General features: G+C 42.3%; 1 protein-coding gene across 3 annotated transcripts in view; it reads right to left on the reverse strand.

Annotated features, from left to right (window-relative positions):
• The window catches only part of STK40 (serine/threonine kinase 40), a 354,611-nt gene that overhangs the window by 304,808 nt on the left and 31,624 nt on the right, over positions 1–18,179 (reverse strand). For 2 of the 3 annotated variants that reach the window (XM_069223947.1, XM_069223948.1), the window contains exon 2: positions 8,445–8,488. In XM_069223947.1, coding sequence (XP_069080048.1) covers positions 8,445–8,466 — 22 coding nt within the window. In that variant the 5' untranslated portion in view covers positions 8,467–8,488. Of the gene's footprint in view, positions 1–8,440; positions 8,489–18,179 lie in introns of all 3 variants that reach the window. The other variant, XM_069223949.1, reaches the window with a different exon arrangement.

Consider the following 18,179-nt stretch of genomic DNA (forward strand, 5'->3'; position numbering starts at 1 on the left):
CTTAGGACAAGTAGGCCCAACCCCCTTCAGCACAAATCCTTTGTGCTGGTAGTTTAAAGAAAAAGGAACTGCATGCACTTAAGGTAATGTGTGTCCATATGTTAATGCTGTTCAAACTTATATTTATGGTTCATTAATTAAAAGCCTTCATTATTAGGATGAGCGCTGAAAATAAACGTTTTAAGGTCATACTGCACTACTGACAGTGGTTCCAGTGAAAAAAGAAAAAAAGTGTACAAATGTTTGAAAAGTTTAACAGTATTAGGATAAGTATAATGTTGGCAGAAGCGTGTAAGCAAGAGTGATGATTCTTTGCTTTCAAAATAAAATGTTCAGAAAAAAATGCAAGTAGACAAAAAAAGTTTTGCTACTATGAAATTTTAGATGCTATTTCTTTGAAGTGTAATTTAGCAAAATGTGTTGATGCATTCCAGAATTTACAAAAAATATTCCTAATGAAAAATCAGTGTAGCCATTTTCAACAAGATTATGGAAAGCATGAAAATAAACAAGCACTGACAAAGCCAACTGATCTGACATTTTTTTTTTGTGAGTCTTTTGGTTTCGTCAATGCGTGTCTTCTTTTGACATGGCTTTTGAAACACCTTATTGTTGTGGGCGCTGTCAAGCCCTCACCATTGTAAAACATTGGCAAAAATAAAAAAACGTTTTTGGTCTCAAAAAGCACATATTGCCACAAGTAGCGTAACAAAGGAGACTCACTCAGCACAGCACTTGCCCTGAGTGAGTCTGGAGGGGGACCCATCATGTTCTTTGCAGGGGAACCCCCTCCAGTTTTGTTACACCACTGACTGCCACACTAATTCCTGGCACTGAACAAAACTACTTTGTATGCCAATATGCTCAACTATGAGGGATGGATCCAGGACAGGTTTTCAGGACAACCATTGTCTATGTAATTTATTCAACTGACATATACAGTACCAAAACATATTCAGAGTGATAACTGAATATCTGGCAAGGATCCATGCCACTGAGGTTAAATATTGTTATCCACGTTATGCTATTTGAATCTATAAACCGCATTTCCACCATTTGTCCAATAACACCTAAGGAATTTAGAGCACATTGAACAGTTCTTTGATTCTCAATAACCGAATTCAAGACAGCCCGTTGATATTATTTACTTTCACGTTTAGAAATTAATTGTGCTCTATAGTGTCCTGCAAGTTTGGGGTAGACTAATGGGTTTAGGACTGTATTATATTGGACAGCAGACTAAATTATTTATTGATCGGTCTGAAAAAAAATGTGTGCATGCAAGCCTCGTGTACGCCAAAGGATTTTGTCATCTGTTTAATTCTGCTCTAGCATTTGGTGGTCAATTCTCTAGCTTGAGGAAACAGTTGTGTTTTGAGGTACATTTTGTGGTTTTGATGCAATTCTACATGTATGTTGTCATGTGTGATGTGGTGAACTTCAATATGGCAGATATGTATTCCGATGAGAAGAAATAGGCGTTCCAGTCTAGTATGAATGGATGTACCACTGATATAGCACAAGCGTAAAAATATACATAGCGTGTGGCTATTTCGTGGACATGATGGCTCCAAGGATTGCGGCAAATGTGTACAGTTCACATAGAGTGAGGCAAGTAACTGGATCTTGATGTGCCATTGAGATGGAAAACATTTAAGTCAATTAGATTGCTTGATGCTGTGTCATACGCATGAGGCTCCCAGGAGCGGTGTTTAAAATATTAAATTCTAGGGCGATGTGCAAACATAACTAGATATGGATGTGCTGTTGAGGCAGGAAACACTTAACCAACTACATGAGCTAGAAGTGGTGTGAAGGATTTCGGTTTACTGTGTACTGCTGTTGGAAGATGATGTGCAAGTACAGCTTGATGTGGATGCTAAGGGACTTGTGGCCAACTATCTACATGACGTGAAGCCATGAATGCACTTGATGATGCCAGGGGCACTGCCCAAAGACAGCTGTATATGTGATGACAATTTTAAGTCCACAAACATTTGCTGGCTGCAAGAATGTCCTGTAAGATAGAAGCATAAGGAAGACCATGATTTTTAAGAGAATTTGTGAGAAACAAATTTCAAGCATACAACTCAGCTAAGTTCAATCATTCCTCCACAAACATGAACAACATATTAATACCCACAAAACCAAGACAAAACGAACTGAGAGAGAATCCACCAACATTCAGAAAAAAGATGCTCTTTGTCGATGGCAATACCTTAACTAACCTTCTCATTGCCATGGGCAGAAATACCTCTATCACCGAAGGTAAAAGTACAAACAAATCTTGAAAAATGTCCAGCTTTTTACTGAGAAACAGACTTGTCCACATCGGGCTCCAGCTGGTTAACATTAAACTAAATAACAACAACTGGATGATTGAATACCAAGTTCCAAAGTACCCTAATAATAGATGTTACTAATACTCAACTAAATTGTACTCATTGTATTCACCTCAGAATGATGAAAGGCTGAAAAGTCCCTCATTGATTCAAATCTATTGTCTTCAGGTTCCACATTTTTTTCTGCGAAGGACCCATTATCTTCTTTCTTGTATAATTTATTCAAATGAATAATAATTTATTGTAGAGATAATAAAATCCAATACAAAAAAAGAAACAAAAACGCAATCAAGAAGAAATACCATCAGAGACTAAATTCATGCTAAAAACACATCATAAATTAGACACACATGACAAAAAAAAATAAAAAAAGACTTTCCTTCCTAAAAGCTTAAGACATACTGGGATATAAAAACAAAACAAACCACCCAACCTGGAGCACCGCATAGTACACAAAGACAAAATGCATAGGCACAGCCCTAAAGTGCATGGTGCATTAAATAGTAATTGCACTAAACATCAACGTATGCAGTTAGAACTCCTCGACCTATCCATTAACAGGCAATGTGGCAAGAGCGTGAAAATATTCCGATTATACCTGTACATTGCTCACAGTGCCATTGAATTTAGATTGTGCAATTTTAATAAATTTAGTCAATAACACATTTAACATTGGGTTGCCTGGATCCAAGGACTGGATATTAGCTTGTTGACAGGAGTGGAGTCCCAGTTCATTTCATTTGCTCCAAAGCAAAAATCTATGCTCCTTTATTAAGGCTGGGCACAGGTGTTACTAAAGCCTCTACATGTCACACCACCCCTGGCGGGGTAGCTGTCATTGGGCCAGATGTTGCAAAAAAAAAAAGAAATCTCCCATCCTTAAGGCCATGAAGGCCTTTTTCAGCCAAAACCCATAAGGGCCAGAGGAAAAAACTAGAAGACATGCATGGCTTAAAGGATTCGATTCTGCCCAGGCATGCTTCCGTTAAACGAGGAGGGAACAGTCTGAATAATAGGAGTACAATTGACTAAGCCGTTAAATTTCTAGTTTAAACAGAGAGTAGAGGTGGATACTTGCCCAAAGATCACCTGCATCTAGTCCCTTATATTTTATTCACAATTGTTCGAGTTATACAAGACATAATCTAATGAGAATGCATTAAGTTAGTATGCACATAGAAGTAAGTCAGTAAAAACCTAGCAGTATCCTTTTTTGACCAAATATATATATATATATATTTTTTTTTGGAGCAGACAGTCGGGGCAAACATCTTATTAACCAAGGCCTGATTAAAACAAAAGGATACATTTTGACTCACTTCCTGTATTTACTTTTGCAGATTATGACAGAAATTGAAACTGCTGACTTACCAGTAAACAGAAGCAAGCCTCTGCTTAGTTTACGAAACTGCAAGCCTAGGGCATCTATATTAAGTTGCGCCAAGCTGTGTATATTAAAGGGAGTGTTTGTAACCCCACTTATTAACATGCATTCACACACTAACTGCCCTTCACTAAATGCGAAGACAAAACTGCGTTGCAGCAGTCTACTGCATAACTTGTGGAATGTTGACCGTATTGTGTCTGGATTTTATCTTGAGCATGAAAGATGAAACCTCCCCCAAAGATAGTCACTGGAACACATCGCTGACACGTGAGGCCTCTGGGCATGTAGTTATTCTAACACGGTTTGGCTCACTGGCAACATTATAGTAGATTTCAAATCACCACAAAAGATGCAGTGATAACGAGGCCGTGAGAGCTACTGTGCCTCTTTTTGACGGAGAAATCCATGCTGGGCTGGCTCATGGGAGTTCTATTCGAAGATCCATAAAGGTGCTATGTTTCAGGACTGTTTCAGTGTTAATCTGAAAGATCTAGTATACCGCTCAGAAGAACTCAGTGGGTGAGCTGCTAAGATTTGCGTCTCATAATGTCAGGCCTAGAACTTATTAGAAAGTATTGCCTGATGTATGATTGTGACTGTTCTGCGGGCACAGTAGAAATTATCTTGTTGGGTACCCTGTTAGAAACCTTGGCCTGACTATCGTACCCTATATAGTCAGGCCCTGCCAAAAATGGTGTTATGAAAGACCTTTTTAGGTTGAATGCGCGAGCACTCTGACGTGTTGTAATGTATCTGTGGGCTTTTAACATGCCCAAGAACACGCCCATTACTATCACTCGTTCGTGGGCTGCCCTTTCAAAAATCCTTTATCATCATTGGTAAATGCTTTCCGTTTGTCCCTCCTTGGGGCGGTTTTGTTACTGCCTTCAACACAGACTCTGTTACATGGGTAATTGCACAATTGCCAATACGTTTGGCTGTGAGCTAACTTCTTTTTCCTTTTGTGTCTCTCCTTCGCGCTCATGCTCGCCTATGTCAACTAATGTTTTTACTTTTCATTTTCAATTTAAGTGGCAAGAAAAATCCAGCTAGGAATTTACAACATTAACAGCTCTAACCCGAGCAAACACAAGACCCATTGCATTGCAAATGGTTGTTTGAAATGTGCGTGTTGTCCAGGCTATTATATGGTGCAGCAAACTTACCTAAATTCCTTAACGAAAGGCTCACCGAAGAGGAGGCCCTGTGCAACCACTCCTGCCTCTGAATAAGCAAGATAATTTAGCTTTGGATCTATTCGCATCAGTATGGCATGTCGTCTAAGTGGAAATGGCCATGTTGGCATTCCCCAACTGACAAGCAGGTCTTGTGACATCCAATCAGGATATCTAGGCCTATGGACACACTCCTTGGGCTGAAATTCCAAATCTAGTGTCTTTGCGAGGGACCTGAAATGTCCAGACTTTTGTCCTGTCAGGACCGCCAAGCCCTGTCCAGACCTTTATGGTCTTTAGTCCATTTTTTCATAAAATGAACCATGGTGGGGTCCACCTCAGGCGTTTCTGAAAGTTTGCCAACATGGTCTGGTCTTTGCCACACTGAGCGCAGTCTGGCCCAGAGTTTCTTATCAAAACTCTGTCTGAAGTGAACCTGAACATAGTAAGCCACTTCTTGGGAAGGAGTCCAGCTAGAAGACTGAGGGTGGTCGACATTGGCTGGGTTAAAGGTTAGAACCTTAGGGGGTTCTCAATTGTATCAGAGTGGCAACTAGAATGTCTCTTCTTACCAGAACCAGGGGCGTCCTCCTGCTCGCTATAACTTGAGCCTTGCGAGGAACAATCAGGAGCAATAGGGTCAGATTGCTTAAATGAATCCTCGTAGTCAGAGGTGGAGGGGGGGCAGTTATCCTGGACCTCAACTAGGTCATGTTTTTCATTTATATTCTCCTCAAAAGGATCATATTGGGCCATATTGCAGATGTAAAGGAACTAGACCTGTAAAAAAAATCAAGGTAGCAAAGCTAGTATCTGGGGGGAGTGCTAACTCCCGGAAGGCGAAGCCCGAAGAACTTAAAATGTGGAGGGAGACACCAGGTGCAGCACTCTAGGCAGAGCCTATGCAAACTAACTACCCTGGAAGCACTCTGATGCCGTAGGGCGTGAAGGGACCACGAATTGAGCACAATCACTGAATTTCGCCACTAGCGGCAAAGAGTGCAGCTAAACTGTATCTTTCTTTTCTGCTGCTGTGTTCGAAAGAAGCGCAGCACTTCTGCGCATGCTCGCAGGTGCTTGCAGTCCCAAGGGACTAAAAATAGGACTGCGGCCGTCGAATCATGGTGGACGCGTCTCACTCCCACTCCGCTTATTGAAGAACCCGCTTAAGGGGATTGTGGTCTAAGGAGGCAGAAAGTGATCCCCTAAAGAAAGGAAATATGCATAAATACATACAAAAGCTACGCTCTCCTGATCAGAAAGCCACATTGTCAATAAGCCTGCAGAGGATCGCTAGAAACAATTACGCTGCGAATCTAGCCACAAAGTTAAAAACCATGTAGAATACAGATGTAATCACAATAATTATGAAGTACAAATAACTTAATTGGCTGTGAAGCAGCAAATAAATAGGATATCAAAATGGTGCCATGGGTTCTTAAAGGTCTAGGTTGTTGGTGATTGTAGCATGTGACTATGATGGGCTTGGCATTCATGGATGATGTAGTTTTTTTCATGTTTTACTGTTATTGGCTGCTGTTAATTTATTCAGTACAGACAGAAGCATAATTCTCGCCTGTGTGCCCTTAAAAGAATTCAAAATTCTTGATGCGTAAGCTACAATTATTTTTTAAATCCGGAGTTACAGCATTTAATCAAATGCTGGACAATGATAATGTTCCTTAACTTAAAAGCCCAAAAGAAACTGCCATAGCACAAATAGTTTGAAATTCATTCTCTAGGTTGGGATTGCATTGGTTTGAAGCATGGACTGAATTGACTACAAGTCAGAATGTGAATTCAGTTGTTTACTAGTAGTGATATAGACCACTTGGGCACGTTTTAGTTATAGGGTACAATGTCTTTGTTTGCTCCACATCACATGTTTATATAGGTGTGCCGGCCACAAACTGGGACAGTGTAATCTATTATAATGAATGCGGTGCCTCCAGGTCATACCCTGCATCCCCCCAGAGGGCTATCTCAAGGGGCGACAGAGTGTACCACCTTTCTGTAGCACACTGACAATGCTCCTCCTAAGAGCATTTTTGCCTCTGCACCTGCATCCATAATACAATGCGGTCATATGGGTGAAGTCATTTTCCATTTAATGTGGCAATAAAAGTCTGGTTAGGAGTTTACAATGCTAATAGCTCTAACTCAACGAAATCCGAGAACCGTTGCATTGAAATGCTGGTTTTAATTTATTTTTTTACTGATAAATGTAAGATGGAGGGCGCTACTTAGACAAAAAAACACTAAGCGTGCAAAAGCTCTTTTGTGGCAGGGTGACAATCTGCTGCCTAGCCCTTCAACAAAATGTTTATATTAAACAAAAAAAAGTAGTGGTGGGGGGGGGCTAACGGATCAGGGTGGGCAGGGACAAGAGGAAGTGAGCAGAACAGAAACACACAAGGGAGAGAACACAGATGCAAGGAGAGAATGTGAGCAGCCATGAGAGCGAAAGAGAGCAAACAGCACACAGGAAGGTATTTTGGGGAGAGGGCAATGGGGGTAGAGTTATGGGCAGGGGGGTTGGGAAACACAAAAGAGAGAGAGCTGGAAAACACATGCACTCTGATGGAGTGCTTAAATAAAAATGAAAAAGTAGTTCTCTGAAAGTGAGCAGTGGAGGCCCGACAAGACGATGGTAAAGAGGCTATGCTCCAGGGGAGGGACAAACACAAGATGGACAAAGAAAGCTATCAAATAAGAAGCTAGCAAATGAGTTACAATATACCCAACCAGTGGTAAACAACTAGTGGGCTGTAAGCCCTTTAAGCTCCTTGTAAATCTACAATAGTTCTTTCACAACCAAACAGCTTGTGCTTAAGCTAAAAAAAGCCTAGCATAGTTACTCAGAAAAATTGGGTTTCAATATTCAGGCAGTGATTTACGTCTAAATAAATGCCTCACTGGCCACATGTTGGTCATGACTGAACCTCCCCTACATGGCATGAAAAACAATGTTAGGAAAAGCACAGAATTTACAATACATCCCAAAATTCACATTTAGTTTCTCAAATTATTACGAACAACCAAGATCCTTCAAGCAACCACTAGCCAATGCACATAAATGGCCAGAATAAGTAGAATATGATGTGTTTCTGCTCTCAGAGGTACCACGCGATCCTGTGGCAAAGGCAGTCCAATAATGGATGCCAATTTAGATAATAGCATTGCCGAAGAAAGTTAACATGAAACTTATACCACCCGTTATATCTACAGCACAAGTCAATGCCAGGACACCCAAATACAAATACTGCAAACACTTGTAGAATTGATCTTAGACTGCACATTAAAATGTATCGAAGATTAATCATATGAGTGCAAGCAGTTTTATTTTTATCTGGGTGTCCTGGCACTAGCATGTGGCAGTGAAATAAAGGCAGTTCCTTGTACAGCTGTTCGCATCAATCCAGACTACATGCAGCAAATCTGTTTCCATCTCTATTTAAATCTTACGTAGCTTATAACAAATAAAGATTATCCCCCACAAAATATATCCCCAAAGGTATTGACTTGAAACACCTTACCCACCTTCTCCTATGCGGTCACACATGGAAGCCTTTTCTGTACATCACCTGAAAAAGAAAATGCATATATGGAGGAAGTTAGAAATAGAACAGAACCATAACTATACAGTATTACATAAAATGCACAGCCTGCACGGATAATGTTGTACTATTCTCCAGAGTACCCGTTATTGCAACAATTTATGTAGTGAATACAATTTCAAAATGTTAGGTTAGTAACATTACAGAACAAGGAGTCAAATTACCACCTCACATAATGAGTGATTTTTCTTAACTTCATGTTTAAATGAGTAAATAGAAAAACATTTCCCTGTTTGTTATAACGGAGAGAATAAACAATTCCTTCTAATCCCAATAGTTGAGAAAGTAGCAGAAACAAAATAATCATTAGAGTACGAGTTTAAAGATTAACTGTTTAGAAACCACACAGGCATTACACAGTTTTTTTTACTAGACCATTTGCACTGTGTTATGTGGCCTAAATCTCAATTATTAAAAACTGAAGGTGCTAAGTGACATTTTGGATATTTTTAGGGACTATCTTGTGTGTCAGATAAATATTTTAATTAAACATTCTCTTGCTATGATAACTGACCTTTAATTTAAATAGGAATGCTTAGACATTACAGAATAATTGATTACATTTTACTCTATTTACCACCTGTCACTTCCCTCAAAACAGAATGGTTCAAAAAGGATTAGGGGAGGAGGATGTAAAAGAGGGGGAAAAAAAATAATAATCAAATAACCCCCAATGTGTACCAGTATGAAATAATAACTTTAATGCTTTCCTTGGCAATAACTGCTAAACCTCTAAACACTAAGCCATACGTGTAGGTGTGCCATGAATGTAATGTCTAACATCTCTTGCAGTGTACTAGTGTACTCAATTTACCTAGTTGTCCACCCAACAAATTCCCCCTCTGGCAAAACCACTCATGGCCACTATAATGCTCCCTTCACTCCCCAAAAGACTTCTCATTGCCCCTTTGTGAAAGGATCTCCTTTGCTGAAGGATGCCCTTTCACATAAATTAATGTATTTCCATTGCTGCCAACAGTTTCTTATGGGTTTCTAACAAAAGAACTCAGGTTCATTATTTCTCCCTCTCAATGATTTCATCTTGGAGTGGCTGCCGGTAACCTGTCAAATTTCCATCACACAGTAAGGAATCCATGCAAATAGTCCCATGTGTTTCCCGTCACAGTCAGCTGACTCACAGCCCCATCTGTCTACATTTTTCAGCTTTTCGATAGCAAAAAATGGTATCTGGAATCACTGTTGCATTATTAAACCAGAGAAACCATGTCTGTATTTTTTGTCTCAAAATTGTTTAAATATGCACCATTTCTTCTTGGCTGATCCTTTCCCTTACAGATTTTCTTTTCTATTATTGTTCTGCTGTGAGAGCTGGAGCAAGCACCAACTAGCTGCTCAGTTTACACCCTGGCACCAAGTTTTAGCAGCATGCAACTAGACTTGTGCTTTCCCCTCCCTTGCTTCCAGCCAGACAAGTGTAATTGTGCTTTCTCTCCCTTCCTCCCAGCCAGAACGGCGTAACTGAGCACAGCTTTTTGTAACCTCGTTACCCCCCCAATCAGGAGACCTATGGAGCCAATTAACCTCCCAAAAGTGCGGTTCCGACCCAGGTACCTATGTAAAGGGTAGAGAGGCTAAAATAATCTTCCTGTGATATCTTCGCTGAGTGATAATCAGGCATACCCCGAGCAGCTCCCTTGTGTTCTCCCCAAACTCTCCCACACCACTCCTACCTATCCTCCCAAATCTAACTATAACATTCACACTAGAACAATGATGGTCACATACTACTCCCAGTTCTCTGATACCCACTATTCCTGGAGGCTTCAGGACATTCACCTTGGTGGACCTTACACTGTCTTTTGCTTGTTTTGACTTACATGGATTGTGCCTGTAATGCTCCAATCTACACTCTAATCTTGTACATGAGTGGCATATCTGTTGTTCATTTAGCCGGCTGTCCCTCTATCGCTCCTGGATGGACTCCATACGATATTACAATTTTTATGATACCCAATTTCTATTGATTTTTACAAAACAACAATGTAAAACATGACCATCTTCCACACGTAGACACAGTAGTTCCAATACATAAGTACAATTATTAAATCCACACACCTAATCTATGATAGGTCCATCACTTGTCCCAGATCTTCTCATGTTTGTGGGGACAACCCAGTGCCACATATATGGGCTGTTCCAGCCAGGCACACCAGTCTACCCCCCTTCCTCCACTCCACCACCAATGGGGGCTCCGAGGATTTCCATTTGCAAGCAATGTCATGTTTGGCCACCAGTGTTGTCACCCTGATAAAAGTGCACTCCATCCTCTGTTCCCCCAACTCCCCCAACACTCCCAGTAAAGCAATCCTGAGGGTATGGTCTATTTGACTTAAGAGAATCACGGAGAGCTCCTCTTTGATCCCCACCCAAAAGGTGGGCCAATTTCAGACAGGCCCAGACCATGTGGATGTAATCCGCCTCTGCTAAGGAACAGCGGCACACCAAGCCTGGGAGGTTCTGCCGGCTTGATGAAGCAGCTGGGGAGTGGTATACGCAAGCTGTAAATAGTTGAGTTAGACCATTGGGGGCATGTGAAGATAGCCACTTTTCTGGTGGCCAATCTGCCCTCAAGCCAGTCGTCGAGTTCACCCACCCAGGCCTCCCACCTCCCACATAATCCTGTGAAGCAGTCTGGAGCTTTAACAATGAGAGTTTGGTAAATCAAGGAGATGGCTCTCTTGCCCAGCCACCCCATCAAGAGCTTAGCCTCAAAGGGATTGAATTCTGGAACTTGTGTACCAGGGGGAATCACAGCTAACAAGGTGCGACACAACTTCAGGTACTGATGGTGCTGCGAGCAGGTGAGCTGGTATTGCTCCAGTATTTCCTGGAACATCTGCATGCCATCTACCTAGCAAGACATCCCCAAGAAGAGTGATGCCTATTCTGTCCCACCTTGCAAATCCGTGAAGGCCTACAGCCTGGCATAACGAAGTCCCCTGCCACTGCAGGTTCATCCCGGTGAGTGTGCTCATATCCAATAAATTGAAGAGCTGACCTCCGGCACAACAGCGCCACCTGTGTGCGGTCAGGCAGAGCCCAGGGAATCGTCAGTCCCTAAAGCAAGCCAAGTAGCTAGTCCAAGCCCAGCAGGGCCATTTCCATCTGATAAGCTGGCTCATACCACCCCCCCACAGAACCAGTTAATTGTAACCAGCTACACAGGTAAGCAGTAAGCATAAAGGTCTGCCATTACCATTCCCCCATCGTATGGGTAGCGTTGTCCATTAGCAAAGGCCACACGACAACGACCTACCGGCCAGAGAAAGGCAGCAACTCTCAAAGACAGTGTCTGAAACCACCTCCTAGGGAATCGGGTGGGGAAAGTTTGGTAAAAAATACACAAAGCGCTGCAAAATCATCATTTTTAAAAAGGTCACTCGCCCAGACGCCTTCGCTGCTCCAGGCCAAATCTGAGAGGTAGGAGATATAGACACTTATATACACACATTTAGAAATTTAAAGGATAGGCAGCATAGCAGGATAGCAGCATGCCTGGAACAGTTGCTCTTGCCCTCACCAATAGGTACCAATAAGGATTTGGATTTGCTGACCCGGAGTTCAGATGCCTCTACGTAAATATGGAGGATTTCCAAACAGTGCAGGCACGAGGACTGTGGATTCTCCAGGAACACCAGAATGTCATCAGCATACACTGCTATGCGCTCCTCTGATCATCCCCCACAAGGACTATCCATGTACCTACGCATTACTTCATTTGAGGTGTGCCAAGGGCTCAATTGCCAAGGCAAATAAAATAGGTGAGAGGGTGCAACCTTGGACTGTGCCTTTACAAATTGGAAAGGAAGGTGAGAGGGTCCTGTTAACCCAAACCTGGGCAGTTGGACTGGTATAAAGGACACCAATTAGTCTACAAAAAGGAGGTCCCAGTCCTGTCCTCATCATGTCCTCCTCCAAGAAGAACCACTCAACGGTGTAAAAGGCCTTCTCAAAATTTTTTAGGAGCAGTGGTGTAGGGTGTCGGTGGCAGTAAGCCTCGGAGAGGGCCACTTGGACTCTTGGGATATAGTGTAGGGAGCTCCGGTTTGGCATAAATACACATTGATCTGGGTGAACCAGATAGCTAATAGGCTCAGCCATAACCTACCCTAAGACTTTTGCAAACACTTTAACAAAGGCGTTGGTAAGGGAGATAGGCCTATACAAGGAATACCTATTCAAGAGCTGGCCTGATTTAGGGGGTCCTAACAATAGTTGCCCTGTCCAACATCAGGGGATACCACCCTTGCTCTGCCTCTTCGGTGTACAGCGCTAGAATGTGGGGCAGTAGGATAGGCTAAAAGTGGCAGAGCCAAATAGCAGCATTTCTTAAAATACTGCATTTCCTAATAAATTTTAGGGTGTGCTCAAGCTTTGGACTTCTCTTGTCACCTTATCCAGAATATCCCCCTCTCATCCTGCCTTCAACAAAAAACCTAAAATACCATCTTAAGAAAGATCTCCTATTTGGGATTTTTTATTTGCATAATCCCATTACTAAGTATTTTGTCTGATTAATTAAATGCTGCTAAAGTAATTTTGATAAATTAGCTATTTTATGTTTTTCACGTTATTACTTATGTTACATTTTTATATCTACATATGTAATTTGCAATTTAAAATGCTCTACATGTAGGAATTCCAGTTTCAATACTTCCTAAATTATGTATGTGTGTACACACACACACACACTTCAAAACATTAGCACGTCTTCTCTGTAAAGTGCTCTGACACCCTCAGGGACCTGGTCCACACTTCAAAGTACAAATAAACAACAAAAAGGGGAGGCAGATGTAGGACTGTGCGCTGTGACACAAGGTGCCATCAAGTGTTCCTACGTGAAATAAATACATTATGTACACAAGACGAGTTTTTACAATTGCAATTAAGAGGAGGACTAAAAAAAGACTGCAAAAAGCAACCCAGCAAAAGTTGCCTGCAAAACAAACGGACATGTTTCACAACTGTGAGTAAACCCATGCTTTTTCCCCTCAAGCGAAAATTAACAATATTTCATTACAAGCAACCCTTGTACCACTGGTTTTGTAATGACTTTACTATTACCTTGCAGTGGACAAAAAGCCAGGGCTGTGATACTCAGCAATGGTAGAACTGTCCTCTAGTGACAGCAACAACAGTGAGTATAATAAAAAGACTTTTCAATAATCAAAATGAAGGTAAAGCACTTGATTAGTCATTTGGCACAATTGGAGTGTTGAAGTTTTCAAGGGGAGAGGTAAAACACAGTCTACCAAGTAAAAAGCCAATGAGCTATTAAAAAAAAAAAAAAAAAAAAAAAAAAAAAAACACAATCAGGATAGAAGACAACTTAATATTTAACTTTAGTAACTGACACAAAGGCGATAGAATGAGAAAAAAATGATTCCCTGGATATCAAATTAAAATTACAAGGGGAGACAAAAATTAAGGCCCCCACCTCCCAAGACACAGCAAACATGCTCTTTAATGATCCTTTGTCTCAAGCTGGGCTAGGCTACACTTTGCTATCTTAGTAATAATCCATAACAGTCAAAGTTGACATTCTCCTGCTCCATGGAACTACTGATCCTTCTGCCTGTTAAAAATTATACATACCGTGCTATTGGTACTGCCATTAAAGGACTATGCTGCCAATGCAGCCAGGTTTAGAAGATACAAACTCACTTACATTTAGAACTGAAGATAAGACAGCACTGTCATCAGGCCCAAAACGACAAGAGTTTTAAGCACATGCAAATGAAAAACAGGATTTGAAGAGACAGCCTGGGACACCAGGTAGGGAAATTAACTCCCCAGCCACTCTACCGCCGAGCTTTGCCACTTCTGCTTCCTAGGCAACCATAGGATGTTAAACATCCAGACGGGAGCAAGTAAACTGTGCGAAAGGATGAAGAGTTCATAATTCTAGACCATATGTTAAATTCAATTTCATGGCTTTGCAATTTTCACTGTACAGTACTCTTTACACTTAGTTGTGAATTTTTGGAACAATACAATTTCTCAACTTACAACTTTACAATAGTTGAACAATCACAAAAGTTTGAATTCGTTTTAAACTGAAATGTTATACATTATGGAATCAATTCTCTTAATCAGCATACCAAGACTCTCCTACAGATGTCTTCATGAACTTCAATTTTATTCATCTGGGTAAGGGAGCGCCCCTCCCCCACCCCAAATCTCAAGGCGATCTTTGCCCTGTGGACCCTATCCCCTGCAGCCTAGCCTAAACATTTTATTTTTGGGGGGGCTGCGGGCCCCCTCCTCAGGCAATCTCGGCTGAGCCCCCATCCCGTGGGGCCTGGCAAGGTCATCTGGGTGAGGTCTAAGGCAGGGCACCCAGTAAAAATGGCTGGGGACCCAGCTGGCTCCCAACCACCTGCAGGAACCGGCACTGGTGTCACAGAGAGGGAGCTGGTAAACATGCAGCTTCCTCTTTGTGAGGTCATTTGTTTCCCTGCCTGCATCTCGGCAGGGGGCATTCTCCAGGACCATTTTTCAAAATAAAGGGAGGTGGGACTGTGAGGTATCCTACCCGAGCCTTGATAAGCCCTGGGGACCTAATCTCCCCCCGGCTAAAAAATTTAATTAGGGGGAGGGGGTAAATGCCCCCCACCCGGCAGCCTATGGCCCTAGGGACCCTAACCCTTGGGCCCAGCACAATTCTAAGGGGAGTGACACAGAGCCACTTTCCCCCGGGCTGCTTTAGGCCCCGGAGAACCCATCCTATGGGGCCCGGCATGCGGCCTGGCACATTTAAGGGAAGGGTGGCATGCAGTTCCCCTCCCACAGCCATTTTCAGCCACTGAGACCCCATCCCCTGGTGCCCACCACATTAAACGGTGTGTACCATAGTGCATACCCAGGGAACCCAACACAGTCTTGCTGGGGGGAACCCCAAGCCCCCCCACGGTCCTAGATGGCTCTCCACATCCAGCGGGAGCCAGCATTGCTCCTGCCTGCAGACAGCAGCTAATAATATTGCTCCCTCCAGCGCGAGCAATATTTAGATCGGTTTCCGTGCCCGCAGTGATGCGGGCACGGAAACAAATGTACAGTCTGCTCCTACCAGGAGGGAGCATTTTTTAAACACCAGCCTGCTGGGAGCGGACTTGGTGTTTGCTCCTGCTTGGCAGAAGATTTAAAAATACTTCAGCCAAGCAAGAGCAAACACAGGTTTGCCTGTCTGCGCTGCTGCAGCCAGAGTAACCGCTATATCCCGGGGGTGGGCATCCCTGGGACATCTCTGCTGAGTTGGTCCGGGAGGATGGGGTCCCTTTTTCTTTAAGTTTTATGGCATCAGGAGATGGGGTCCCTGGGGCCTTTACAGGCTCAGTGAGGGAGGGCCCGCATTATTCCCTCCCCTTAAAAAATGTGCGTGCCTCCTTCCTCCATTACAAATGTGGCCGGGCCAGAGTGCCCCTTTCCTTTACAAATGCGCTTTTTACAAAAAATTTGCTGCAGGTTTGCAGAAATTAGTGATGTCATAATTTATGTTATTTGAGATGTCATCAGTGATGTCATAGATGATGTCACAGAACATATAATCAGTGAGGTCATATGTGAGGGCATAAGCAGTGTATGGCAAGGCAGCAAAGTTATAGTTAGTGCTGCCAACTATAACTATTGAATTTCTGTGTTTTTTTTTTTTAGTCCAAAACGGTAATGTTGTCAGTGAGAAATTCACCCAACTATAACGTTACATTAACCATTGGGGTTTTTAAGTGTATTTCTAATTTATTTATTTATTTTTATTTTTTTCTAAATGAAAACAGATATTTTTACTACACCCAACTATGTTACTTAAACATTTGGTTCTTTCAGTGAATTTCTAGGGTTTTTTAAAGTAAGTAAATTAATTATTTTTGTGAGTGAAGATTTTAGTAACATAACAGGATATGGTTCATAGCTTGCAAAATCTTTCTAAAATATGTCAGAGTATTCAATAGAGGACATGTGTGCCTAATAGGGTGCGGGGATGGACTGGCCTTTCCTGTCAGACCTCTCAAATGACAGTTGTGGATAGCAGGGTATATGAGTGAAAGGACTGGCCTCTACTTTCAGACCTCACTCTCAGAAGGCAGGCGTGTGTAGTAGGGTGTCTGGATGTACTGACCTCTCCTGTCAGAACTCTCAGATGACAGGTTAGATTAGTATGTTGTGTGCATGCACCGACCTCTCCTTTCTGGCCTGTGTCTCAGATGGCAGATGTGTGTAGTAGGGTGTGTGGAGAGAGACTGGCCTATCTGCTGAGACCTCTCTCTCAGATGACAGGTATGCATAGTAGTGAGTGGAGAGGGGCTGCCCCTTCGTGTCAGAGCTCTCTCTCAAATGACAGGTGTGCATATTAGGGTGTGTACATGGACTGTCCTCCCCTGTCAGACATGTCTCTCAGATGACAGGTTAGTGTAGTAAGGTGTGTGTGTGTGCGCGCATGGACTGGCCTTTTCTTTCAGATGATGGGTGTGCCTAGTTGGCTTTGTGGAGAGAGAGACTGGCCTCTTCACTGAGACATCGCTCTTGGATGACAGATGTGCATCGCAATCTCTGTCCAGGGACTGTCCTCCCTACTAACACCTCCCCCTCTCTAATAATGGGTGTGCATTGTAGAGTGTGGGGAAATACCGTACTCTACTCACAACTGTTACAAGGCCAATGGGCATAAATAGTAGACTCGGATAAACACCATCTTCAGTCAGAATCCTTCCCACAGCAGCAAGTGTGCATACTGCAGTGTATACAGAGATCACCTAACGCCTTTATACTTTTCATAATCCCACAAGAGAGCAATCATATAATAAAAATAAAAAAAAAGTTAGCCATCAATTCATCACAGTACGTATCTCTTGCACACTTCCTCTCAAAAACAAGGACCAACAGAATGCGTTGAATTGCCACAACATATCTAAACCCGATATTTGGATGATAACTCATGCAGCGCTGGAGACAACCTATTTCTAATATATTACCTTATTGGCAGGGACCTTACAACTGTGGCTGTTATGTAATACTCACATACAGGAATTCCTAATTGAAAAACCCTTTATTATTACTTTATTGATGCGACTGGGCCTAATGAACTGTGGTGATCACTACTGGTAATTTTACATTTGGTAGCCTCTAATCTAATCTTTTCTGATGTGGTCAGTATTACAGGACTAGGAATATTAGAAGCGTGAGAGGATTTTCATTGAACATAAGTAGTTTTTGTTACAGAGAAGGTTGGAGACCCTTAATCTAAATGAATTGGAATTTTGGAAGGGGTTCTAAAACATCAGCGTAATAAAAGCACCACCAAGCATAGTAAAAGTAGAATAACTTCCTCAGGCCATGGAAAAATGGTCCTAAGGAACAATGGAAGCCAAGATGAGAATCCTGCAGCCGCCACCATGCAGAATATGGTCTGGAACAGTGGTTCCCAACCTTTTGACTTCTGTGGGCCCCCACTTTATCAGTACTGGAACCCGGGACCCTCACCGTATCATTGTTGGAATCTGTGGACACCCCCATTAAGTCATTACTGAAAGCTGAGGACCTAATCTGTTAATATTATTAAATTTTCTAAGCAGCCATGGACCCCCTGAGGAGGCTCTGCGGACCACTGGTTGGGAACCACTGGTCTGGACTATTAAAAGAT

This window comes from Pleurodeles waltl, chromosome 3_1 (assembly GCF_031143425.1).
Source record: "Pleurodeles waltl isolate 20211129_DDA chromosome 3_1, aPleWal1.hap1.20221129, whole genome shotgun sequence".
NCBI classification, from domain to species: Eukaryota; Metazoa; Chordata; class Amphibia; order Caudata; family Salamandridae; genus Pleurodeles; species Pleurodeles waltl.